Below are 26,535 nucleotides of genomic sequence, written 5' to 3'. Positions count from 1 at the left end.
TTGCCTGCGCTTTCCCCCCGGAAGGCTGGCAGTGCTAGGCGCGACTGTCAACACAGAAAATGGATGAAGAAGGAAAGTTTATTCTGGAAAAGTCTATTTAGCCGACTAGCCGTAGCCACGCTAGCTCGCTAGTTGACGTTGGGTCGATCGCGCGCACCTGACTCGGTTTACGGATCAACGTGCGCTCTGCTCGAAATTGAGGAATATTTAAGTCGTGTTAACAAGTTTTGACAACTGCAGTCCGCAGAGGATCGTATTTCAAACGAGGCCATTTATTTTCATTTTGTCTTCATTTTGTCTGTATATTTTTGAGGACACATATTTCAGGCTGACAGCCTGACACTCGGTTCTGGTGGGGACGGGTCCAGGGACGCCATCACCTCAGACGTTGCGTTCTCCTTAAAAACAACCTTTGCGCCCGTTGAGCCGTAAATGTTATTTTCCACTTCAGCGGCGTAACGAGGAATGCTTTCGGCAGCACACCGGTCCTATCTGGTAGTTCGTGTTAGTAGCATTTCATCCCGTCTAACATTATCTGGATGTTGTCAACATGAACGCAGCAAGGTGTCCAGCAGCGGAGGTGCGTCGCGTTGAAAACCTGCCAGTTGTTAGACCGGTGCCGATGGCCGGCTAACGGTGACGTGACCGCTGCGTTTGCAATATCTCTCACGTGAAGTTTAGCTGTCTTTTGATCGGATAATTGTCCAAACAAATCGCGGATATAATTGCATCTGTCGAGCGGAGTTGACGTGAGCTAGCCAGCTGGGTGCGCCTGAGGCAGCTCAGTCTGCGATGTGTTCGCTAACATAAGTGCTACCGCGTCTTTCCGCAACAGTTGCAGCATATTGGACGGCCCGTTTTTGCTGGATTTAATCTACAGATAACACCGCTCAAGATCGCTGTAGCAGCCACGTAAGATTTTCCAGATTTGTCAAATATCTGGCTAACTTGGTAGCTACGGCTGTAAGTTTCTGCAGCCATGTCTGAAAACGCCCCCACACGAAGCCTGGATGACATAGACCTCGCAGCTCTGAGGGTGAGTATTGCTGTGTAAAATACGTGTGCTGCACTTTATTCATGTAGGATTATGGCAGACGGGATTCATTGGATGTTATGTCATATGAGCTGAAGCGTCAGTTTGCCTCTGACACAAGCACGACCATTCAACACCCACGCAACAAAGTTGAGGGGGAATAAACATCCCTTGGCCTCGCCATAGGCGGCTGTGCTGCTTCAGTGTCACAGATTCCCATCAAAGAGCACCAAATAAAGAAGGGATTTTACAGCCGTGACAAGTTTTCGTGATTCGTGCATTCATTAAAAAAAAAATGCTTGTGTTGCTTGTGCATCACCTGAAACACTTTGCTTTTTCTCATGTTTTTTTTTAGTAATGTATTTTCAGCGAACGTTACCAGTTCTAAACCCTTGAGATTGAGATGCACAGACACGATCTCTATTGTTTAAAATATTGATGATTGGAGGTGTTTTTCCTTACGGGCGACAGTCAGTGATTCCAAGTTGAATGGGACATCCTCAAACCATTTCCTTGTGAATTTTGTATCTGGTATTTTTAGTTTGTCTTGCTGACGACATTCTTATACTACTCTATATATTTATTAAATACTGCAAGTATTAGACTTTGTCAGGGATGGAACAAACCCTGGGCTTACTTACCTGGCATTTGCACTAGTCTAGCTTGAAGGCCACGGTAAAAAAAAAAATTGGATTATTCTCTTCCAACAATATAACCACTTTACCAGACAAGCAATTACATCAATTGAGGATAAAATGGTCACCTCTATTCCAATTTGCTGAACAATTTTCCTTCCAGGGGAACAGTTTCTTAATTGAGACCACAGCTCTGATGCTCCCTTTTTGAGTCATCTCTCCATTTCAATGGAAAGTGTCAAACACTTATGATTTGGTTGCAGCAGTAAATCCCCAAAAGACAGACCCTTATTAGCATTATAAAGAAGCATTTTATGCTTTCAGTCACTGCCTTTTTGAAAAGCTAGGTTAAAGCCCTGTCTCCCCACTTAGCTACAGGTTTAAAATATGGAACAATAGCTTTCTTTTTTTATTATTTTTATGTTCATTTGTTACTCCGAATGTGCATCTGGCATCATTAAAACTTTAATGTAGGAACTGTTTTTATGAGGTAATTTTCTCCAGTGTCAAAAGTGGTGGGTTACTTAATGAAAAATAATCAGCATCACCAAAACTAAGTGTTAAGGAATTCACAGGTAAATAAATGTGAAATTGATTAAATAAACATATCGCATACATGCTCACTTAAAACAACAAAAAAACCCTGAGGGAAATTCAACTTTGAGGGTTTCATGCCCTCTTAAAAAAGCAGAAAACAATGCAGCATGTTATTGTAACTTTCACAGATTTATGGAGCTTAACAGGAGATCAGGGGTAGTATATCCAAATCTTGGCTTGCTTGAACCTGTGTTATCCTTTCTCTGACTTCAAATGAACAGATTTTTCAAAATCCCAGCATATTGTTAGAGCTGACCCAACTCATTATAACAAATCTGTATTCAATGGCTATGTGAGAGCCCATATTATCTGAGTTTCTTTTAAATTAAGATACAACCACTTCATTGCATTTTGGAATTGGATTATCAGTCTCAATAATGGCTCTGTTTACTTAGACCTGGTATGGTGCAGTAAATTAAAGTCATGCTTACATATTACAATTATTGGCCGGAGGCAGAGCACTCACCGTTCAGTTTTTGTTAGAAACTGAAGTTATTGTCGAGTTTAGGGTAAATAAAATCCATTTACATCCATTGCACTGAGGTGGCACTAATACCAATATCTGCCTAGCCATCTACGACTAGAATTAGTTGTGAAACTGTGTTTTTGATTTAGGTTAACTGACCATTTAGAGGTCGCCCATGGAGTTTTCTTGTAAACGAACAGTTATGTTTACATTCAGTATCACTCACCAAGAGTCATAGTGTGTATCCTAGAGCGCCAACCAATGTGTTAAATGCATTTCCTCCCTCATAAAACATTTGTTGAGGCTTTTTATTTGTTTTATCCTGCATTGTTTACTAGCTAGCAGTCCTCTTCTTCCCTGCCTTTGCCACTTGTTGACTAGTGAAATAGTGTGAAACTATTTGCAGAACGGGGAAGCACGACAGCCTTGTGCGTCCCGGTGCATGCGCATTAGATTACAATACTGGGACCCAGTCAATGAAAAACAGCTCCATAGCGCTACTAGAGGACCAAAACTCCATAATACAGAAGGACTCCAGAATTAGGCTACATAGCAACAGTCCACTATACACAGGCCACAACAAATCATTTGGGCTGTAACACTTTGTGCCAATGTCAATAGCACCGGATAAAATCCAGCAACCTGCACAATTGTTTCAATTAAAGGTGGCATAGTGAGTTACACTTTTGGAACCAACACAATTAAAGCGACATGGTCAGACTCCCAACAAATATGTCTTCTGAATCTCACCTGTTTTGTTCTCAATTTAAAACTATTAGAAAGTGACTTCAATGCCTATTTACAGTTTCAAACCGAAACTTCGATAGTGTCATGAGATTATTGGATGCTGAGTAACCAGGAATACCAGCCCTCGGGGAAATGAAACTCATGAAAAATGTAGTCTTGTGATTTTTATTTTGGTGGAGGGAAACATCTCCATGTTTGCGATGCTTGGCATAAATAAGCATACATGATAACAATCACTCCTTTTTTAATATGACGCTTTATTGAGAACGCCAGTAAAAGTGTCTCGTCAGATATTCAACTTGATTAACTTTTCCTCTAACCTGAGGCCCACCCATTGTGACTATGACTTAACAAATTGTAAATAATGATAATATTAGTAAATAATAAAAATGAAAATCTTGGAGTATCAATATAATCATAATAAAAAATAAATACATGTTATTACCTTTTTTAAAAAAGATACAGTACTTCCAAATGTAAGTATTAGGAAGCCATTTAAAAACATTTACGGTCAACTATAAAGTTGTTCACTAATGGTGTTTTGAGTTGTGGTTGAGACTATTGTTGCAGCTGTGTAACCAAAGAAAAGGGCGGGCTTTTTTTTTTAAAGACTTCCTCTGTTGGCTAAGTTGACACTCCTGCAGGAAATGTGTGGTCAACTTCCCAATGGACCGTAAGAGTGTGCACCCTGTTAAACTGAGGTGGGTGGGAACATGTGTTGCATTGTTCCCAGACATTAATCAATACACTGCGTTTACACATTAATAAGAGATGCCACTTTTCATCATTTGAGCAGGCGGACTGTAGATTACCTTCCAGTTAACCTGTGGTTTTCCTGCTTTCTTGCCGTTTTAGCAATTATTGCTGGCAATTTGTTTGACTGCTGGTGGTGCTACTCCTTGAACATAACTGTACCCTTCCCCTTCTATAAATTTGTTCCTCTCATCCCACTCTCGTGGGTGAAGCTACCGCCTCTGCCTTGTCGCCCACTCATTATTCTCTTCCGTATTATCGTTTTGTTGCCTCCTACTTTACGTTACAGTTCCCCCTCTTTTGTGTTATAACATGCTTCAAAATATGGTGTGTTTATGTCATATGAGTGATGTGCATTTGCATCAAATGTGTGGTCATTTCCCAGTTTTACAGCCAAATCTTTCATAAGTATACATGCTATTTTCTTCCCATAAATGTTTTCTGTCTCAAAGGAATTTCCCCCCTCCTTGTTGAAGGCAGAAAACCCATCATTGGAAACAGATGAAAGCAGGATAGGTCATGCTGTACATTTTAAACCCAAAGCAGCAGTCTAACCACCCACACATCTTCTTAAAGCCATATTGAAATTGCTTGAAAGTGGAACTGCTTGTCATATTCCCTTGTGTCTTGGGGGAGGGGTTGCATAATTGAGTCAAAGCTCCCTTGGTGTCAGTAGAATGTGTTCACTCCATTACAACTTAAAACGAACAAATCAGGAAAAGGCTAGATGGATGTCCTTGTCAAATCCATATCTAATTTAATAACCAATACTTGGTGTATCTGCTTCCTCTGTGTTGTGGGTGGGCATTGAGAGTGTGTGGGGGTGGCTAGGAAGATTAGTTTCAGATGATGTGTATGGTAATATTGGGTTTAATTTGGTTTTAGTGTACACACAGTAGAAACCATTGGGGTTTTCATGTACGATCTCTACTCTGCAGAGTCTTTGTGCTTTTGTTTGTGTGTTGTTGATGGAGTCAATAGATCTACTTGTATACTTTACATTTTTTCTGATATTTAAGTACTGGATCTATTAATTTACAGATTCGTGAGTGTTCTGTTAAGGCAAAACATTAATTACTTTAAAAAAAAAAAACTGTTTCTTTTAATTTGTGTCCTCAACAGTGTTTGGTATTTAGACAGATTTTAATTCTGCCTTTGTGCCAACATTATTGAAGACAGATTGCAGGAGTTACTCGAACAGGTGCAGTCTAGTAGGTTTTTAGTATCTAAGCATGACTCTTGACTGAGGAAACATGAGTTGAGTTTAACAACATGAAATACGACCTCCACTTGATGTGTAGGATTAGAAGAACAAAGCAAGCATCACCCACTTATAACAAAAATAGTTATGGTTTGCTTTGAGTGTAGTTGTTTTAATTTTGCGAAAAGAAAAAGACAAATTGCAGTTTATTTTATTGAAATGCTGTTTTTATTGGGAGAGGTTTGTAGTTTGAAAATAGTGTATCTGACCCTGCACTCTCTGTATGTTGTATGACTTGACTCATGATTCTGACCGTGTCTCCCGTAGGATCCAGCAGGGATCTTTGAGCTGGTCGAGGTGGTCGGCAATGGGACCTATGGGCAGGTGTACAAGGTGAGTCATGATGCCTACATTTTACCTCCAATGATGTCTCTTTTTATAGATTGAAGAATTCAACACATTACGCTTTCACCTTTGCAATAAGTTGCTATAAAATGGGGCTCCAAAGACCACGCTAGTGCCTGATTTATGTTGAAGTTCTTCTTTTTTGCATTCCTTTCTCAGACTACAGTAGATTTAGTTTACTGCTTTGTAAGTAAATTTTTCAGCTGTCAGCCTGAAAAGTGAAGTGTCTGTGACAACAAAATTAAGACACACTGTGAAGTAAAATGTGAAAGAACGGTGAAATGGTAACGGAAGCAATTAGCCACACTTGATGGGGCAAAATTCAAAGAGTTTCAGAAACATGGAGTCCCAGGTTAATTTTTAAGCTTTACTGATCACTGTTGATGATGAACTTGTCAGGGCCGTCACGTGAAGACGGGCCAGCTGGCTGCCATCAAGGTGATGGATGTTACGGAGGAGGAAGAAGAGGAGATCAAAGCTGAAATCAACATGCTGAAAAAATACAGCCACCACCGCAACATAGCCACGTACTACGGTGCCTTTGTCAAGAAGAGTCCACCAGGACATGATGACCAACTTTGGGTTGGTCTACCCTCTTACCTGTCCTGATGATTGTATAGCAGTATGCCTCATTGATTGTGCTCACTACGCTTGCATTTGTCTGAATGTAGCTGGTGATGGAGTTCTGTGGGGCCGGATCAGTGACCGACTTGGTGAAAAACACTAAGGGCAGCTCTCTAAAGGAGGACTGGATTGCTTACATCTGCAGAGAAATCCTCAGGGTGAGAAATCTCTGTTCCACCACTCAAAACAAGTCTGCAGCAGAGGTCACTCCCTCCTGATCAATTTTGACTTCTTTATCTGTGCGCAGGGCCTTTCTCACCTCCACGCCCATAAAGTCATCCACAGAGACATCAAGGGCCAGAACGTGCTGCTAACAGAGAATGCAGAGGTCAAACTTGGTACGTTGAATGCTTGTATGTTTTGGGTAAAAGAGCAAAAGTTGATAAATGCTACCTCTCATCGTCTCGCATCCTTTCCTCTGACTGCTTTGTCCACATTCAGTTGATTTTGGGGTGAGTGCTCAGTTGGACAGGACTGTTGGGCGTAGGAACACCTTCATCGGCACACCGTACTGGATGGCACCAGAGGTCATTGCCTGTGATGAGAACCCTGACTCCACCTATGACTACAGGGTAACAGAAGCACTGTGTTTGCGTGAACACTATGCTGTGGGAGCTTATGAGAGATGGAGACTGATCGGGTCCCTTTTGTGTTTTGCAGAGTGATATCTGGTCCTTGGGGATCACAGCCATTGAGATGGCAGAGGGAGCTCCTCGTAAGTGTATACATTCCTTTGAACACCTTTTTTCTTTTTTATACCTGTTCTTGTTTGAAACATGCATTTCTATGTACCCAGCAACAGATAGTCTTTCATCTCCAGAAAAGTCCTCATGAATGAGTCTATCTTGCATATGCGGCCTTGTTGTCTGTCTTCAGATGGGCAGCTGACTCACTGTAATCAAGGTAGTGTAGTCGTGAGCTGGCAGTTGGCCTGTGGAGGCTGATTGCACAGATTTCTCTGGTCTGCTAAGCGGAGAGATATGTCTGTCTAGAGATTTGGTGTCAACCCTGACTAAGAAGAAAAGAAAATCTCACTTACGAGTAGCAGATAAAATGTTTGTCAAATGAATCACAACGGTGGTAAACTTCCAATGATAATGTTCTGAAAACCTTTTGTTCACATCACTGATAAAGACTACAGAACTCTTGCAGACCATGATGCTGCTAATGACACAAGACATACTAGTGTTGATGTACCTTTTGTGAATTATTCAGTGTGTATTGACTCACCTCATCAGTTTCGTTCCAGAAATATGTATTCCACTTGCATAGTTGCAATATTCCTTGTTTTCCTTGTTTACAGTTTAATGAATTACTGCCAAACTAAATTAGATGCCAGATTTGTCTTGGATAACACAAATATTTATCAGGTCATTGATGATAAATGGCCATCTTATATTTGAATAGTTGATTAATCGGTGATGGAAATCATCATTAGTTGCAACCCTAGTCGTTGTCTCTCTTGCGTCTTATTCTTTTTCTGACATTGACTGATAATAATGACCAGATGTATTTAACCTTTCTAACTGTTTTCTTTTATTGAGTTTTATATATTTGCTGTTGGCAGTCAAATAATTCAATAGAACATCTGTATTGATCTCCGAACTACATTTCTTGAAAGTTCCTTTCTTCTTCCATGATGGAATTGAGGAAAGAGTGACAGGTGACTGGGTCAATTTATTGACAACATAGAGAAGACAGGACTGACAAATGATATATGTGGTATCTGTTGCTGTTTGAGATGCATCATTGTGCTAGTTACATTAATGTATTCTTTAGCCTTGCAGGGTTACTGGCTTTCTGTTTTTTTTTTTTTTTTTAACATATTCATTATTGAGCATCTTTTCACATAGTTTTTCTTTTTCACAAGCTGCATTAGCAGACTCCCTTCACACTTATAAGAAAACACAGGGCTGTCAGTATGGTGAATACAAGGTAATCATTTAAAAACAGCTTTAAGACTAAAAGCCTAAACAAATGGATCAGTTCACTACAGGTATTTCATAATACACTAAATGGCACAGCAGTTAGTAACTCCATCAGGCCCACTGACAGGATGTTGACAAAACTGCCAACATCCTGTCATTGGGTGATCCTTTCTTTAAAGAAAATAAAACCATCTAAGTCTACTAAATAACGACTTATTTCCACATTATGGCTATGTAAGATGCATGTTAAACATGCATGTTATATGAAGCACACACAATCAGTAGCTGTGATCCCTCTGTTCCCTTAAAATGTTTTTCCTGCATGAGGCTCTCTCAGTCACGTTGCATTCGTCCAACAGACTGCCATATAAAAGCCTATTTCCTGTGAAACTGTAAAGCTAACCAGTCAGGTTTAGCTACCTACCTACGCTGGGAACGCAATGACTCACAGTCCTTGCTCTTACATTCAATGTAACACTAAGCCGGAGGCTCCAGGAAAGATTGAATAACAGCAGCTATAACCATGTTTGAGGATACAAAGAATATGTGTAATGGTGGCTAATTTATATATTTATTTTTTACAAACTACCAGGTGTGGGAGTATATGATACTCCGTCTTACACTTGGCTTATTCTGATGTTACTTTCCCTTTTTTTTTTTTTTTTTAAATTGTAGATCTCAGTATGGATAGGGGGATTTAATAATATGGAACAACTCTCACCCTCTTTTTTGTTATTTCTGCAGCCTTGTGTGACATGCACCCGATGAGAGCCCTCTTCCTCATTCCCAGGAATCCCCCCCCAAAACTTAAATCCAAAAAATGGTGAGTTATCAACCATCCTATTGTGTTACTTGCATATATCATATCCTAGACACCTTGCAGGTGAAGTATAAAAGTGGAGTAAAACGGGTCGTGGCAGGAGAGCACAGTTACGTGCACTGCAGTAACGTGCTGTCTCTGTTTACTTGATGTTTGAGAAAGTGGGTTACTGCACAGCAACAACAAGCAGGTTGAAAGGATAGTTTAGATATATTTTTTTTAAGCAGAGTCGTATGAGGTACTTATTCATAGACTGTGTATGACCTACAATAGATGACGATTGGCACGCCCCCAGTTTAGAGAAACTTATGGGACTAATAGCACGGTAGCAAAGCAATGTACTGCTGTTGTCGAGGGCAGCAGCAACGCTTATTTTAGCCGCAGGAAAAAGGCCGACCTAAAGAAATCAATACCAGTTTAAATGTACGCTATTGGAATATTTTTAGTTTTACCCTGTCTAACTGGGAACTGAACAAGTTATATCCATATATGCTCTCTTCAAAGCCAAAAGATTCCTTTGACAAAAACAGTAATTTTACCTGCAGAACACGTTTGTTGGTGGTCTACCTCTGCCTCGATTTGTCCGTTTGTTTGTGTGAATTAAGATTTTTAAAGGGTTAGTTTGGATTCACCAAAGTCACACAATAACACAAACTATCTAACTAACTGATAGAGGCAGCAGAGGACCAGCAACTCCCGTGTTCTCCAAGGTAAAATGACTGTCTAAAGGAGTCTTGTGGCTTTGAATGGAGCATAGATAACGGCTTCAGTTGCCTGTTGGGAAAGGGCTGTATAACCAGGTATAGCCAAGCTATCCTTTTTAGTGCAAATAAACAGACTTAACAAGAATAGCACTGAATGGAACGAATGCTACCTGTACAAGAAATTATTTCAGGAACATCTCTGATTTCTCAAAGCAGGTGTTGTGCTACTTTGGGTGCATTTGTCCCTCTATTAGGAAAGACATTTGGGATAGCTGTCCCTCCCTCAGATTTCAAAGTGCTGAAGGCATTTAAACTAATTTGCTCATTAAACTCATGTTCTTTCTCCTACTGTTTTTTTGCTTCTATTAATCTTCATGCTGCTCGTTAATGGACCCACGTAGTAGAGTTTATGATCTTAATCGCATTCAGAATGAAATGTTTCTTTTACATTGTTTTTTAAAATTCCAATCATAAAGAAGTTGTCAGTCAATGTTGTTTGACCCAGATGAACAATTATGCAAATCTAAAAAACACAAGTAAGGGTGTCAATTACTTGAACTCAATAACTCTTGGTTGCTATATTGGAACATTATTAACCCCATACAGGTAGTGTGTGTTGCATGGAGTTGAATTGTATTTTGCAGTGATCATGTTGTGCTCGTATGTTAGTTGCAGTTTCAGAGAAATTGATTGAGAAGAACTTAAGTGAGAACTTTGGCTTTAGCTCAAACTGGTTTATGAAAGGGAGATTCCTAGAACTGTCACATACATGACTCCTCCACATGTTAAAGGAGCTAAAGATGGACCATGTCCTACTCAAATCTCTCTTCTGCCCAGCTGCCAACTGTTCCATGCCTCCCTGCCCTCCCACTCGCCCTAGTTTATCCTCCTCTTACCTCCCCATTCCTCCCAGGTCCAAGAAATTCATTGACTTCATAGAGGGCTGTCTGGTGAAGACCTATACCAGCCGACCGTCCACAGAGCAGCTTCTTAAGCACTCTTTCATCAGGGACCAGCCCACTGAGCGCCAAGTCCGAATTCAGCTCAAAGACCATATTGACCGTACGCGCAAGAAAAGGGGAGAAAAAGGTGAGCAAATGGGATAGAAAGAGCCTAAATGGGTTTAACCAGGGTACCCTGTCTCTTCATGTACCATGGTCCACTATACTTTACACTATGTTGTCCATTACTATGTCACAATCTTTTTTTTGCATGTAATTAACTTCTCTTTATGCTCATTTTGATTGTAGAAGAAACAGAGTACGAGTACAGTGGAAGTGACGAAGAGGATGAAAATCGTGGAGATGACCGAGAGTCAAGGTATTTGCAATTTATTAATTGCATTGATCGATATGTTCTCTCTCCAAGTGACTTGTATTCTCTGTGCAAATGATTGTCCCCAAAATCATCTCCCTCATTTTTTTTTTTTCTTTAATTTTGGTCATCAGCTCAATCCTCAACGTGCCCGGTGAGTCCACCCTGAGGCGGGACTTCCAGCGCCTGCAGCAGGAGAACAAAGAGCGCTCGGAGGCTCACAAGAGGCAGCAGGCCCAGCTGGCTGCTCAGCGTAGGGACCCCGAGGAACACAAGAGGCAACTGTTGCACGACCGACAGAAACGCATTGAGGAGCAGAAGGAACAGCGTCGCCGACTTGAAGAGGTAATAATCAACTAAGAAACGTCTACCGTAGTATTATGACCCGAACAGTGCATTAAGCAATATGATGCTCAATTTACAAGAAGTAGGTGTGTTTTAGGGACCTTGCGTTTATGTAGGTTGAGTATTAGCAATTTATCTTTAGAGGTGAATTTACCTCCTGTGCATAAATCATTTCCCTACTTCAGAGAATGAAAACACATTCATTGGGTGTCTATAGTTTAAATGCACACATTCATAGTAAAGAGTGCTATTAATCCCAAATGTTCACAGCTGACTTGCATCTTTATAAATTTATCAGAATGAATTAAAACAGCACCAGACGAGGAAAAAAAAGACCATGATAAGTACAGAAATATCAGACTTTGTCGGTGATAGGAAAAAAAAATTGTATCTTTGACCTTATTTCCACTGTCAACCTTGTTTTATAATTAAATGTAATTCTGCACATTTTACCAGAGGCGCATGATACTAATACATTATGCAACAGGCAGAACATTTTTAATTCAAAGCAAAACTGTACCAAGCAGCAAGAATATCCAGTTCCTTGTCTGTGTCTGTTCTTGTCCTCGTCCTTCATCCACTTAACTACATGCTGTTGCCCTTTTTATTATGTATTTGGTTTGCTATTGGTTGCTTTGGTCATAAGTGCACATCCGTTTTGATCTCCCTTCAATTATAAGCCTACTAAACTTTTGTTATGCAATACATGTACTGTCAATCAATCCATGAACATGAGTAATACAATGTAAAATGACATAAGAGTAACACACTTTGAATAGCTTAGAAATCTAGAAATGAGGCCTTTGCACTAAATGAAAAACACACCAGTGAAACTAAAACCTCCCCATCAAATTTCTTTAAAATGTTTGTGTCATGTTTGTGTCAAAGCCTCTATGGCTATATAATCTAGTTGTGAGTACTGAACAAAATATCAGGTCACCTTAACTGGCAACAGTACGTTTTCAACATGTTGTTCACTTGCATTCAACGTTAAATAAATAGGTAAACAGTGGGGAATAGAGTGAAATTACTTAAAGTGAAGTAAAGTCCACCTCCTTGCAACACAAGTATGAATTATTAATTCTGCAAACATTCGCCCTAAGTGAGATGAATTGTAGCCTCGAGTGAGATGTTTTGTGAGTATGAACTTGTGCAGAAACGATCTAAACCCTGAGCCACTTATAAACTACCCTTTTCACAGATTCCATGCATTTTAAAAAGAGTATTACGATGCTGTGAACCAGCCCTGCATGTGTTATTCAGAATCACCTTCTTTAGCCAAGTATTTGTGCACGTACAAGGAATTTGACTCTGTTTGCATCTCTTTCGATATACTGACACAGAAATATAAAAATAATAGCTAGTAACAAACACAACAAAGCTCAACGAATAAATGTAAAAGATGGACGGGATGGTCTCCACAAGTAAACAATAAAAATAGGGCAAAAATACCTACTGAATGGATATACATGGGCCGGATAATTACGTGCATGTAAAGATATTTTTTTTACATACTATGTATTTTTTTTTTATAGCTTTAAGATTAAATAATTCACTTCGACTGGCTGAAATGAAGCTAAAAGAAATTGCACAACATTCACCCTTTAGAAATACATGCAGAAACGTATGATAATGATTACATGTGGGCTATCCTCCTAGATCTGGATCACTACTGAAATTAAATAATCTTTTACATTTTATTTTGTGACGGTCACCCAAAAGCTTCTATTCCAAACAATATATTTACTGTAGATGTTGGTTTGTACCGTTTGTGAATGCTGTTAAGTGTTTGCACACTACAGAAGGGAACAAAACAAATTCCTCCTGACTTTGGGGATACAAATGCTTGCACAGTACAAGGATTATTTGGAAGTTGTAGCAGTTGACAAAGTTTCGATTTACACTTGTAATGTTTCACATCCCCTGAATGTGTCATCATGTTATCTTCTCTGTCCAGAAGGCAGCTGAACTTGCTTTGATTTTTTTAAAATCTGAAATAGTCGATAAAAAAGTGCTGTCATGGTGACAAATTGTCTGGGGAAAAAACCTTGTGGATAACTCTGCTTGACCGTCTTCGACCATTAGCCCTCATCAACAATTAGTTTGTTTGGCTTCCACATATATTACACAAATATATAACGTTTTAGAAAGTGTTGGATAGTAATTTGCTATTAATTAACATATAGGACTTGGGAGCAAATATTGATGCAGATATGAACAGAATTAAGTAAATATTTTCTGTTTATGCTGTGATTTAATTGTCATGGTTGATGAACACTTTATGCTTGTAGCGAATATTTTAGTAGAGGATTTGTACAGAGATTTTGATTGTAAATGACTAACTCAACTCATTGGTGGGCTGACAAAGTGCCAGCAGCTGTGACATGTCTGAGGACTTATGTGGGATATTAATGAGGCAAACTTTTTACACTGATAGTTATGGAAAATGTTGTGCAGTATTGGAATGTATTTTACTGCAGTTTGAATGAACTCCCCTTATATACCGCCACCTCCTCGTCTATCTTCTCTGGCTCCTCTAGTCGACTGTAAAGTGCCAACAACAATTGAGTGGACAAGAGCTTTGTGTGTCATTTTAGCACAAAGAACAAGCCTTGTTTCGATGTCCCTTTTTTAAAAGATAAAGATGGCTCCCTGCCAAAAAGGAATAACTGTTCAATGTGTGTGTGAGTCTCAGTGTGAGTGTCTCTCAGCCTCTGTTCTCTTTCATTGCATCCCCACTCCATTTTATATCTTTTTTTGCAGCTCTTTGCACAAAAACAAGGGGGAGTTTGCTTATAAGCTGGCTATCCATTATAAATGGGCCCCTGTGCAAACATAGCCTGTATGCTCATTTTTCTTTTTCCTGTCGCCCTTTTCTCCCAGCAACAGAGAAAGGAGCGAGAGATGGTGAGGCAGCAAGAAAAAGGTCCCCATCGGAGACTCGACGATATGAGACGGGAGGAAGATAGAAGGTTGGCTGAGAGGGAGCAGGTAACCAACCGCAGGAGATGTGGGGCTGCAATCAGCCAATCAGAGTCAAGTGTGGGTGTGTCCACCAGCTACACAGTGCAAGTCGCTCTGGTGGTGAAATTCCATGAGTAGGTTGCCATAGCAGCAAGGGTCTAAATTAGTGTATTTATTCAGAGATGAGTTTTCTGTGGGTGAGCTCTCTGCGTCTCTTGTGCTCCGTTTCCAGTCTACCCTCAGTAACACAAGAGTCTGGCAGCACGGCATCATACTCAATTTATGCCACAAACAACCACAATGTACCGCTAAATATTAAAATATTCTTAATGTGGTGATACATGACAATCTCTATGTAATGCTAAACAGTGATGTCATGTTTCAATGGTAACTTGTATTTGTCTCATAACTTCTAAATGGGGATGGTGCAAGTTTTGTTAGAATTGTTATCAGTGCACCACACAGTGTCTGTTTACTGGAATGATGTTGCATAACTGTTCTGTGCCTTTTCTATTCTCTATACCCTGTCATTTCTCTTTTCCCGCCTTTTTAATGCCTGTCATTCCTGCCTCCATACCTTTCCTCAGGAGTTTATCAGGCAAAAGTTAGAAGAAGAGCAGCGGCAGTTAGAAATCCTTCAGCAGCAGTTGCTTCAGGAGCAAGCCCTGCTTATGGTAACTAGTCCTCACTACTCCTTTATGTCTTGTTTTGACTGCAGAGGTTTCTGTGTCCTCTCGGTTACAATAGAGCATTAGTGAAGGAGATATATTGATCAGCACAGAAAAGCAGTGTGTGTCCTCCACAACAATATGGCTCGTTTCTGTTATGTCAAATCACAAAACTGCCTCAGGGGGCTTGAAGTGTGTACAGCATTTGCCACCCTCTATCTTCAGACCCTCGATTTTGATGAGGAAAAACAGGGTTGCTGTGTTTTGGCAAAACAAACACTGCAGTGTTACATGTCTGCCTGTGTTTGAGGTAGATGCAATTAGGTAGAGTAAAAGGCAGATGATACTGCATGTCTTGAAGAGGCATGCACTGACCTAGATTTTGAGGACCGTTTTGGGCAGATTTCAGAGTTTATTAGTTTAAGTGTATCTTGCTTACACTGAAAGGAAGATTTGCTACACTCCAAACATATTTTCTTTAGCTAGCTCCTATGAAGCATACGAGTTGCTGTCATTAAGATTGAGCGGTGCCATGCTCATGGGCAGCACACCCCTAGAAACAGTGCTCTTAGGTAATTTTGGCGTTCACTCAGCATTTTAGGATAACATGACATACACTGGCCACCAGAAAAAAACCTTTTCTCATACTTTACAAAAGTGCCTTTAATAAACTCTATTACTCCTGTTATTTGATCAACTGTGATAATGCAAACTTAATTTTCCCTGTGTGTTCACAACAGAACATTCGGTCTTCTCTTTTGCTCTGTCTTCCATATTACCCTTCAGAAAGGAACATCAGCATTTAATGATCTACAATATATATGGATATAATATAAATATATAATGTCCTTTTCCACAGGAGTTCATTGGTCCCTCAGAGATATGCTGTAATCCCTCTATTATGTCCTCTGCCTATTGTATCCTCCCACACAGGGATGCACCTAGGTGAGGCATTCTCACCAGGTGCCAGACTGAGTTTTCTCACTGCAGGAACACCACATTAGTTTCTAAAAAGACTTGGGTTTGTTTGTATCCACAGTCTCATGCTTTCACTCACCATCCAGAACATGTATGTAAGCATCATGATGTAGACTGACTTGGAAATCTAGTGCTTTGCTTTGTGGCCCATAGTTAGTTGCAATTTAAGAAATTGTTAAGAACAGCAAAAACAACAATTTGAGATTTTAGCTTTTATTAGAAAGTACATTTTGAGTCTGTGTAGCTCAACTGTAACTTTGTGAGACATGTTCTGCTTAAGAATGGAACTATAATCTCTGCTGTTATAAGAAGCAATGTGCTTGTTTCCTTATGAATGTGGTGGTCATCAAAAGGCGAGGAGACCTGTGCCAACAACACTCAATGGAAAACCACTGACAAGTCCACTGACAGGATGTACTACAAATAGAAGTACACACGTTAAGATGATAGTCTGCCCAAAGTATGTATTATCTCAATGGATGAACTCTGAGGTGATTGGCTAAAACGGATTCGTTGGTTTGGTTACGACTTGCCTGACATGTCTGTCGTGTCCAGTCTGAGTCGAGCAATGGCTTGACTGCAGTGTGTTTTTGTTTTTTTTGCCCAGGAGTATAAGCGCAAGCAGCTGGAGGAACAGCGTCAGTCAGAGCGACTGCAGAGGCAGCTGCAGCAGGAGCATGCCTACCTGGTGTCTCTGCAACAACAGCAGCAAGAAAAGAAGCCCCAGCTCTACCACTATAACAAAAACCTGGAGCCCAACAACAAGCCTACTTGGGCCCGTGAGGTAGCAGTGTTACCTACATTTAAAGCATTAAACACAACAGCCAGACTGCTGTACAATGGCCTATACACATCCTTCTTTCATTGTCATCCTTATCTCAGGTGGAGGAGCGAAGTAAGCTCAACAGACAGGGCTCACCCAAAATCTGCACCACTGTCTCTGATAATGCCATCCAGTTGCGCTCTGACTCAATCAGCCAGTCAGGAGTGAACCAGTCTGCTCAAACCCCACCGATGCAGAGGCCTGTTGAACCCCAAGGGGGGCAGGGAAAGGTGGGTGTACAATTCAGTTGATTAAAACAACCAAAGATGCAACTGCTTGTGCTTTTCTGACCTGAATTATTTAGCCTCTTTATCCTTCATTGTCTCGGCTACCTTATTTATGCCCTTTTTTTCTTCCTCTTTGCCCCTCCTTTCCTTCTCCACACATCTGTGATCACTTTGTCCCTACATGTTAACATTTCTCCTTGGAATACAAACACAACCTTGCATTATTCTTCACCTCGGCCTGCTTCTCCGACTGTCTTATGCTCTCTTCCTTCCACTTTGCTGCCTCTCCCTCCTGGTGTGCTGCTGCTGTCCTCTGCAGTTCCAGATGGCTCACTTGGTTCCACTAAAGCCTTATGCTGCCCCTGTCCCTCGTTCCCAGTCCCTCTGTGACCAGCCCACTAAGACCATGTCCGCATTCCCCACCCAGGATCCCTCCCTTACCCCCTCACCCCGTCCCATCCATTCTAGAGAGCTGGTGCGTCAAAACTCGGACCCAACTTCTGAAACCCCGGCACCACAGGGACACCAAATGGGAGAGGATCGCGGGCCCTGGATCCGCCTGCCAGATGTGGAACTCCCACCCAAGGTGAGATCTTGAGGCTGGTTTTGATAAAACATATCCCCAGTTTGCAAAATACTCCCATATTGACACGCACATATTATGTTAGCTGGACTACATTTAGTAAACTCACTTTGAATGGTCTCCGTTTATGAAAAACAATTCTCAATTCTCTCACACAATAGCTGGTGGATCCAACATGCATTTAGATTTTTATCAGAACACTGTTAGATGTAAGACTATGATTTATTTATTTTTGTCCTCAGATTCCACAAAGGACAGCGTCTATTGCTACAGCTCTCAACACCAACCTGACCTCTGGCATAAGGCATCCAGTGCGAGCCAGGTAATAAAGACAGCCAAAGGATTTATCAGATATTTACCTAAATTAGTGCCTGCTAAATGATGGTAGATAGACTTCAATTAACTGATTTTGTTTCCTTCACGGCAGCAATCCAGATCTCAGCCGCAATGATCGCTGGGAGAGAGGAGACAGTATGAGCATTATATGCAATCTTCCCCAGACTGGCTCTCTAGAGAGGCATCGCATCCTCAGTGAGTCCCTGCTTCCCAAATGCTATTTCTCTGCAGAATGTCTTTCCAGTAGGTCTGATTTTAGAATTATAATGACACACTGCAACGTTGTTATTTGCAGGTTCCTCCAAAATGGATTCGCCCATGCTCTCCCATGATAGTCGTCATAAGCCAGGGGAGTCTCGCACCTCCTCCCGCCCTGGGCGCCCTGCAGTAAGTGGTTGTTTCAAACAGACAATGTACTGGCAGTCTCTTCAGTATCCCCTACTTATAAAACTAGGTTTAACATCAGTGTGGGGTGTATGCAACACATAATATGGTTTGGTTAAAAACACACCTGTTCTGTAAATTCTAAAATGTTGTATTTTAACTCAAGGACATTTTCGACTAGCATTACCTTTCCATTATGTTTTATATGCTTCACTCTAATGCTGTTTGCCTTCATTCCTTTTTGCTCTTCTAAAATTCCTGTTTGTTGACTTTACCTCAATTGTGCAGAGTTACAAGAGAGCTATAGGGGAGGTTAGTATGACTGTCTTTGTGCGTTATGCAGTCCTCAGTGTTCATGCATATGAGTGTGCATCTGCATTCATTGGCAGTAGTACATGTTGAATGAATTGCATGCTCAGTTTTTATGATTTATTTGGTTAATCATGTTTTGTCTTTGAATAAAATCCCCTTTTTTTTTTTAAATAAAAGCTTTTTTTAACATGTTGGAATTTTTCTGTTACTATGCCTCAAAATCATCCCAACGTGTCACTAGGTGGCTGGCTCTGAATTCTGAGCGTACTGGGAGGATTGGGACAGTTTTTGAGCCAATCCTCCTGACAAGCCCTCACCATCAGTTGTGTTTGGATTGTCTTTATTATTTGTTATTATTTGCTTCTTTCTGTGTTGGCTGAGATTATGTTTTAAAACATGTTTTAATGCATACTTAAAGTAAATGTTTGTATGTGTCCAGGACCATGGCCTGTTTGCCAAGGAGCGTGCTGAGGAGCAGCCAAGGCCCCCAGTCAAGGCCAACGATTACTCCTCCTCTTCGGAGAGCAGCGAGAGCAGTGAGGAGAGTGAGAGTGGCGAGGGAGCCGAGGAGGGAGAGAGCCCCACAGATCGGTAACACAAACCCCTACAAATGATTTATTTGTATTTTGTATTTCTTTGTCAAACTTACTTTAATATACAGTATGCAATACTTGAGTAAAACTGCTCCACTCTCTTTTCCATTATCAAGCTAGGGGTCATGTCATCCATGACTTCTATTACTCTATTGATTTCAGTCACAGGGACGGAGACACTGATTCAGTCAACACCATGGTGGTTCATGAAGACGAAGGCGAGGGGGGAGAGGGAGAGCAAGCTGGAGGCTATGGGGATCAGACCATGCTAGTGCAGAGGGTGAGTCATCTGTGCACGTAATGATGCTTAGAATGCATTGTGACAAATCAATGCAATACATGCCAAAGAATTTTGCAAAGCTGCAAGACAGTAGTTCGGTGATCATTTTATTTTATTTACACACGTAACTGACCAAATGAAGACATTATGTGGAGCCATTTTCCATGGACCCTTGATGAAGTTTGATATCAGAAAAAAGTTAAGATGCCCAAAATATCAACGATGTCTTTCAGGTTTCACTGGGAACCACCGTTGTAGATTTAATGTTTAAAAAGTACTCTGATTTTAACTAATAATAACGATACGTTTTATTTTGTACATGCCAAAAACCACCCTGTGTGAGAGTAAGTTGGCATATATCTTTTTTGGAGAGACAGCAATATGATTCAGTGACAGACGGCATACATCTTACAGGTGGCTAGTGATTCATTGAATGTGTTTTTTTTTTGTTTTGTTTTTTGTGAACCATTTGAATATTCAATGAGCATCATACTTGTGCCAAGCTACAGTGACGAAACGAAATGATAGGGAGTTTTCTATTTTGCCTGACAATTTAAAGAAAACAACAAAGCATTGTGCAAGACAGAGGAATTTGCTTACTTTCACACAGTAAATGTACTTCCAGTTTTTTAAAAGCAAGTCTGCTTCACTGATGACACACGTATTCAGTTGCATCACATTAAAACCGTGTCAGTCTTTCATTTATGTCACCCACTAGATTGCAAAATTGATATAATCTTTAGGTCACAGGTCAGTTGGCATATACTCTACATTTTACATTTATTCCCACATTAGTATGTGGAATTACACTTCCACAGGATTTAGAGCATTAATATAGCAGCAGACAACTGTTTGCTATGTAAAGATATAAAGAAGTAGTCCGGTTCCCTCTCAGGTGAACCTTGTTGGCTCTGTCAACACGCTTGCTGTAGTTTGCATTGTTTTTGCTGTTGGCATCAATAGCTGTGAGGCGCCGACTTAGCTGTCACCATGTTGAGGCAATAAATATGGTCCCAAACTAATATTTCAGATCTTTTGAAAGTGAGTCTGTTGCTTCTTTTAGTTACTGTGCTGTGCTAACCAGATGGGTCAAATCCCAGTCATTGGTACAGCAGATTAGTCTAGATCCAAGTCTGCCAATGACAATAAGTAATACATAGTTGTGTGTTTTGATGTGTGCACATGTTTTTTTCTCTTTTACCTGAAAGACCCCAGAGAAGCGGAACCATAATGGATACACTAACTTGCCAGATGTGGTGCAGCCCTCTCACTCCCCCACAGACTCAGCCACTCACTCCTCCCCTGGGAAGGACTCTGTTTATGATGCAAGTTCTGATGCTAAATATATCAGTCCTAAATTCTTGGTTTATTTTGTATGTGTTCCCTATCTGCCCTCATTCTAGCCATAAAGTCCACACATAACTCATTACATTTCATGACGATCTGTTCAGCTTGTTAGTGGGGACACATGGTGCCGTTTTAATGCCACAGTCGGCACAATTCTTTAAATTTTTTTAAACATTTTGAATGACTCGATAAAACCTCCACAGACATGATTGTTCACTTAAATCCGTTTCTGCTTCACCAGTATCAGTCCAGAGGTTTGGTTAAAGCATCCGGCAAGTCTTCCTTCACCACCTTTGTGGATCTGGGCATGTACCAGTCCCCAGGAGGTACAGGGGATAGCATGTCCCTCACTGGTGAGTCAGGAGCTTTTCAGACTTGCAACAACATCTGATTGGAATTTCTTCTCTTTTATTAAGATTGAGAGAATATTTGATCTTACATTACAACATAACTCTTTGAGAATGTAACTTGTTAGTCAGCTAATTTCCCTTTTTAAAAAGATGAGGGGAAGATTTGTGTCTAGTTCCGAACTTTATACCATTTTGCCCTCAGTTGTGCTTTCCTTCGTCAATTAAGCAGTTTCCTTCGGGACCCTCCCTGTTTAGGCTCCAGGTTTGAGCAGCTGAAGATGGAGGTGAGGAAAGGATCCATGGTGAATGTCAATCCCACCAACACACGCCCCCCCAATGACACACCTGAGATCCGCAAGTACAAGAAGAGGTTCAACGCCGAGATCCTGTGTGCTGCTCTCTGGGGTGAGAACAGATTCAATACTCGGGTGTAAATGCAAAGGAGATTAAACTTCAAGAAACATTATATCTCTTTAACATATTTTGAGTAATGCGTTATTTTAACCCTTCTTATCTCTGGCTCAACATCCTGACCAATAACTAATGTCGGCTCCAGCAGGGCTCAGGTTGAAAATATGACCAAAACAAAACTGTGACATTATTAACTAGATGTTTTTATTATCGAAACAATTTGATCAATTCCCCAAAAGCCTCTTCTTACAAGTGGGGGACCAAGAACTAAAGTTATCTGAAAGTTGTGACAACAATTTGACCTTTTTTAAAGTCCCGTTTCTCCATCCTCAAATAGCCCTGTAGGTATGGTTGTCAATGGGTGACATTGTTGCATCAAATTTAAAGTATACAAAATGTAAAATAAGTTTAATTAAAAAGCTATTAATTTGTGGCTGTGTGTGTCCCCAGGTGTGAACCTGTTGGTGGGTACAGAGAATGGTTTGAAGCTGCTGGACCGTAGTGGTCAAGGCAAGGTTTACCCCCTCATCAACTCCCGCAGGTTCCAACAGATGGACGTCCTGGAGGGCCTCAACCTGCTCATCACCATATCAGGTCATTACTGCTGCTCATCAGCAGTCTGCTCTGTCTGTACTTTTGGCAAAAGACTACTGTGTGTAATGGGATGCCAAACACTAGATGCCAATTGTGCCCATGCCTTCAGAGTAATTGATTTGCCTTGCATTTGGACTTTTCACTGCAAAGCCACAGGAAACCTTACTTTATTTTAGTGTGCCCTGTGTGAGGGCTTGGAGCTGTCGAGAAAAGATAATATCGCAATAGTTTTGAACAAATACGTCAAGCCAAACAAGAACTAAAAATGGGAAATATCTGTTTTTACAATTTTCTGTATTAATAATGTGATGATATTTTGTTGATGATTACTCATGTTCTTATCATATATAGATGGATAGATAGATATTACACACAGAAAACAGCAGAAATATACCATCAACATGTTTGCACAGCCAAAACACAAGTTTAGACATTTGTAACTGTAAAGCAGTCAAGGAAACCCCCTTTTAAGTTAGATGTTACAGTAGTAAGACAACCAAAATCCCAGACAGTTTCATGTTAAGGTCATTTTAGTTGTATAACTCCCTGCTCTTCTTTGTATTGTCTGCTAATCTTGATACGCTGAAAGTAGAATTGAAACCTCAATTTAAATGCATTTAAATAATAGTCATATTAGTCTCTTTGTAAGTGATCTCCCACTGTGTCTATTAAGGCAAGAAAAACAAGGTGCGTGTCTACTACCTGGCCTGGCTGAGGAACAAGATCCTCCACAATGACCCTGAGGTGGAGAAGAAGCAGGGCTGGACCACTGTGGGGGAGATGGAGGGCTGCGTTCACTACAAAGTGGGTGAGTGACAGATGATGGCTGTTTTTCACTGCTGTCTATTCAACTCCGGAGAAATTCTCCTAACTGCATTTGGCGCAGTGAATTATTGATTGCAAGTATCTGATGTCAGATGGCCTTGTGGTTCTCCTCTCCAGTGAAATATGAGAGGATAAAGTTCCTGGTGATTGCTTTGAAGAATGCGGTGGAAGTTTATGCTTGGGCGCCCAAACCTTATCACAAATTCATGGCCTTCAAGGTAGGTCTCCCCTTTCCTGTGAGCTGGATTAGTGATGTGAGATCAGTCAACCAGAAGAGCATTCAAGTAGATTATCTTCTCACACTCACTTTCTGCTCCCGAACCCCCTCCATTCCTTTCCACCAGTCTTTTGCAGACCTGCCGCACAGGCCTGTCCTGGTCGACCTCACGGTGGAGGAGGGTCAGAGGTTGAAGGTCATCTATGGTTCATGTGCTGGCTTCCACGCCATTGACGTGGACTCCGGAAACAACTATGACATTTACATCCCCGTTCATGTAAGTTGCACAGCTGTCAGGCGGCAGTGTTTCGGGTGGCGTGAGACCTGCAGGAACTCATCCCTTCTGTTTTCCTCTCAAACAGATTCAGAGCCACGTCTTGCCGCACGCAATTGTGTTCCTGCCCAGCTCAGACGGCATGGAGATGCTGCTGTGCTACGAAGACGAGGGCGTCTACGTCAACACCTACGGGCGCATCATCAAGGACGTGGTCCTGCAGTGGGGCGAGATGCCCACATCTGTTGGTGCGGATCAAATCCCCAAACTAACTTGCATGGACATAGATCAAAGTGGATGTGTCCGCTGTGCAAACTATAATCAGCTTGCCAAAGTACTAATGTTACATTTTGCCTTGCAGCTCATATCTGCTCCAATCAGATCATGGGATGGGGAGAAAAGGCCATTGAGATCCGTTCTGTGGAGACTGGCCACCTGGACGGTGTCTTCATGCACAAAAGAGCTCAGAGGCTGAAGTTCCTTTGTGAGAGAAATGACAAGGTGAGAGATGCGAACGTAAACGTGTGGGACAGTCAGCCCACTAATGGCCATTGACCCTAAACCCGTGCATGTCCTTTTGTGTCTGTGCTGTTCCTCAGGTGTTCTTTGCATCAGTGCGGTCTGGAGGCAGCAGCCAGGTGTACTTCATGACGTTGAACAGAAACTGCATCATGAACTGGTGAAGAAACGGCTGCTCTGGTCAGTGTGTGGAACCCAGCAGGGTTCGGAGAAGGAATGGCATCTGAAAGTCTCACAATCGCATGCACACAATTGCGAACACCTTTCTCCCTTTCTCTTCAGCTCTCTCTCTCTCTCTTTCTCTCTCTCTCACGCACACACTCTTAAGACAAACACATACTCAAACAACCCATTACAGCCTACATGTACACTCCTTAAGACATCATTTCCACAGAGCTACCCCCGATAACATTCTCCCTGGAATTATCATTAAAAACAAAATCACTGAGCTTCAAATGTTAATACCATCTATTGATTTGTACTGTAAATATTATTGTCTTGATTTTACTTTACTTGGTGGACCGGTGTTCTGTCGTAACTATTTAGTTCCTCATTGTGAAGTATGTTTAAAAAAACACAAAAAAAAACATTCCTTGATGGTTCTACAGTACGTTTTGAAGAAGGCATTATTTACCAATACTGTATGTTTAAATGAAGCTGTAAATAGGTAGCACCTTACACTTAGATCTGAATCATTTGCAGGCCTCTTATATAGCCTTCAGTCAGTGTGTGGCCGTCACATGGACGTCAAATAATAAAATGCTGGAACGACCATCTGCAGTGGCTTGTGGACCCCCATTGTTGTGGGGCTCATGATTTCAGGGAGGTTTTAAAGGAAGTATTTAGTACCAAACATATTACAAAGGGACATTAAAGTCAGGACAAAGTAGCTTGTTGAAGTATCATTAGGTATGTATAGTAGACCGCAACCTGAAGTCCAGCTTTCACTAACTTTTTCTGACCTGAATGGCAAATGCTGTTGCAACTCTTAATAACAGCAAGTAAGCTTTGAATGCTCCAAAAGCTAAATAGTTTAAATGAATATATGATCAAACCAATCAGAAGTCACATAAATGTGCAGTACTCAGAATCAGTAATGTGAAATCTCCTGCTTTGCCTTTTTTCTATGGTTTAGGTGAAGACATTCTTTATTTGACTCATCGGGCTTGTATTTAAACTTTTTCTTTTCATAGATTTACATAATACAAAACTGTTATTTATATGTAGTGATTCTGTATTGGTATTAGCCTACTGGTAATCTTAATTTTACTGTAAATATATTGCCATTATATTGCAATATATGCTAATCTGTGGAGTCTTTGTTTGAAGAGGAGAGTTTGTGTATTTAGCTGGTCGTGTTCCAGAGTGTTGACACCTTTAGGAGGAGAGGGCTACTCGTCAGTAAAAGAGGACGTTAGAGGAACGTGAAAAGAGGGTGTCACTGAGATTATAGTGATAAGGGAGATCATGTTCCTGGTCCTTTCACCCTCCTACCACAGTGATCTACCCTATTGTATTATATTTCAGTACTAAGACTATTTAGTTGGTGTGGTTCTCTGTTTCCAGAGAACCGCTTGGTGTGGTACAGTTCATTCTTTGTCTTCGGCCAGTGGAAAGATTTAATGTAGGGTGACTCTGCAATACCACAGAGGACTCCATCTCATCAGGCACTTTGGAGAAGACTGCTGGAACACATGAGACTTAATACATTTCATATCTATACATTCTGCCAAAGTTCACATTATATTCTGCAGCGGGGTCGGAAGCTTGGGCAAAAGGAGCATTGCTAAGCTGGAGACTGTAAAGATTTGTGTAGAAACTATTCCTGCAGATCACTAACCGATGTTCCTTTCTGTATATACAGCTAAAACGTCAGCTGCCTTCTCACCAATATTATTGTCATGCTTAATTAGCTCCTTTGGATTTCCTATAGCTCTTGACTCGTTTATTAATATTGCATAGGTTTCCCCCCCTTTTTTAAAATTGGAATTAACTGTCTGCTTTGTTTGGGCAGCTGCACGCGGGGGATTCTGTGTGCTCTCTTACACCGGGCAGTATGGTAGAACTATGAGGCGACGTCATCAGGAAGTAGATTGCTGATTTCCTGTCTGCAGTGGGTTGGTCTAGATGTGAATCAAGCTTTTAGATCAGTGAGTCACGCGGTGTTCTAGCGCCACTGTGCTTCCTCAGCACTTTGGTATCGACAAGTGGACATTGTATATATCTACTTTTTTCTTTTTCTCCTTTCCAACGAGTAGGTTTATCTGCTTATGGATAG

The 26,535-nt window shown here is 40.9% G+C and overlaps 1 protein-coding gene across 1 annotated transcript; it reads left to right on the top strand.

Annotated features, from left to right (window-relative positions):
* Positions 1-979: 979 nt before the first annotated feature.
* On the top strand, positions 980-24,421 carry mink1 (misshapen-like kinase 1; the record flags this gene model as incomplete). The annotated part of the gene is made up of 32 exons (XM_079214081.1): positions 980-1,036; positions 5,760-5,825; positions 6,237-6,419; positions 6,509-6,619; positions 6,709-6,799; positions 6,903-7,033; positions 7,122-7,176; positions 9,134-9,212; positions 10,827-11,002; positions 11,164-11,233; positions 11,362-11,572; positions 14,456-14,563; positions 15,124-15,210; positions 16,790-16,966; positions 17,065-17,235; positions 17,552-17,818; positions 18,058-18,137; positions 18,243-18,346; positions 18,447-18,538; positions 18,824-18,847; positions 19,287-19,438; positions 19,603-19,720; positions 20,929-21,036; positions 21,309-21,420; positions 21,673-21,822; positions 22,279-22,422; positions 23,096-23,230; positions 23,365-23,465; positions 23,592-23,741; positions 23,827-23,986; positions 24,100-24,239; positions 24,338-24,421. The coding sequence occupies 32 exons, from the start codon at positions 980-982 to the stop codon at positions 24,419-24,421; spliced, it is 3,894 nt and encodes a 1,297-aa protein (XP_079070207.1).
* Between the last annotated feature and the right edge of the window lie 2,114 nt (positions 24,422-26,535).

The sequence above is a fragment of the Taurulus bubalis genome, assembly GCF_910589615.1.
Source record: "Taurulus bubalis genome assembly, chromosome: 2".
Taxonomy (NCBI): domain Eukaryota; kingdom Metazoa; phylum Chordata; class Actinopteri; order Perciformes; family Cottidae; genus Taurulus; species Taurulus bubalis.
Note: the sequence above shows the minus strand (reverse complement) of the source record. Positions and strands in the feature narration are given on the sequence as shown.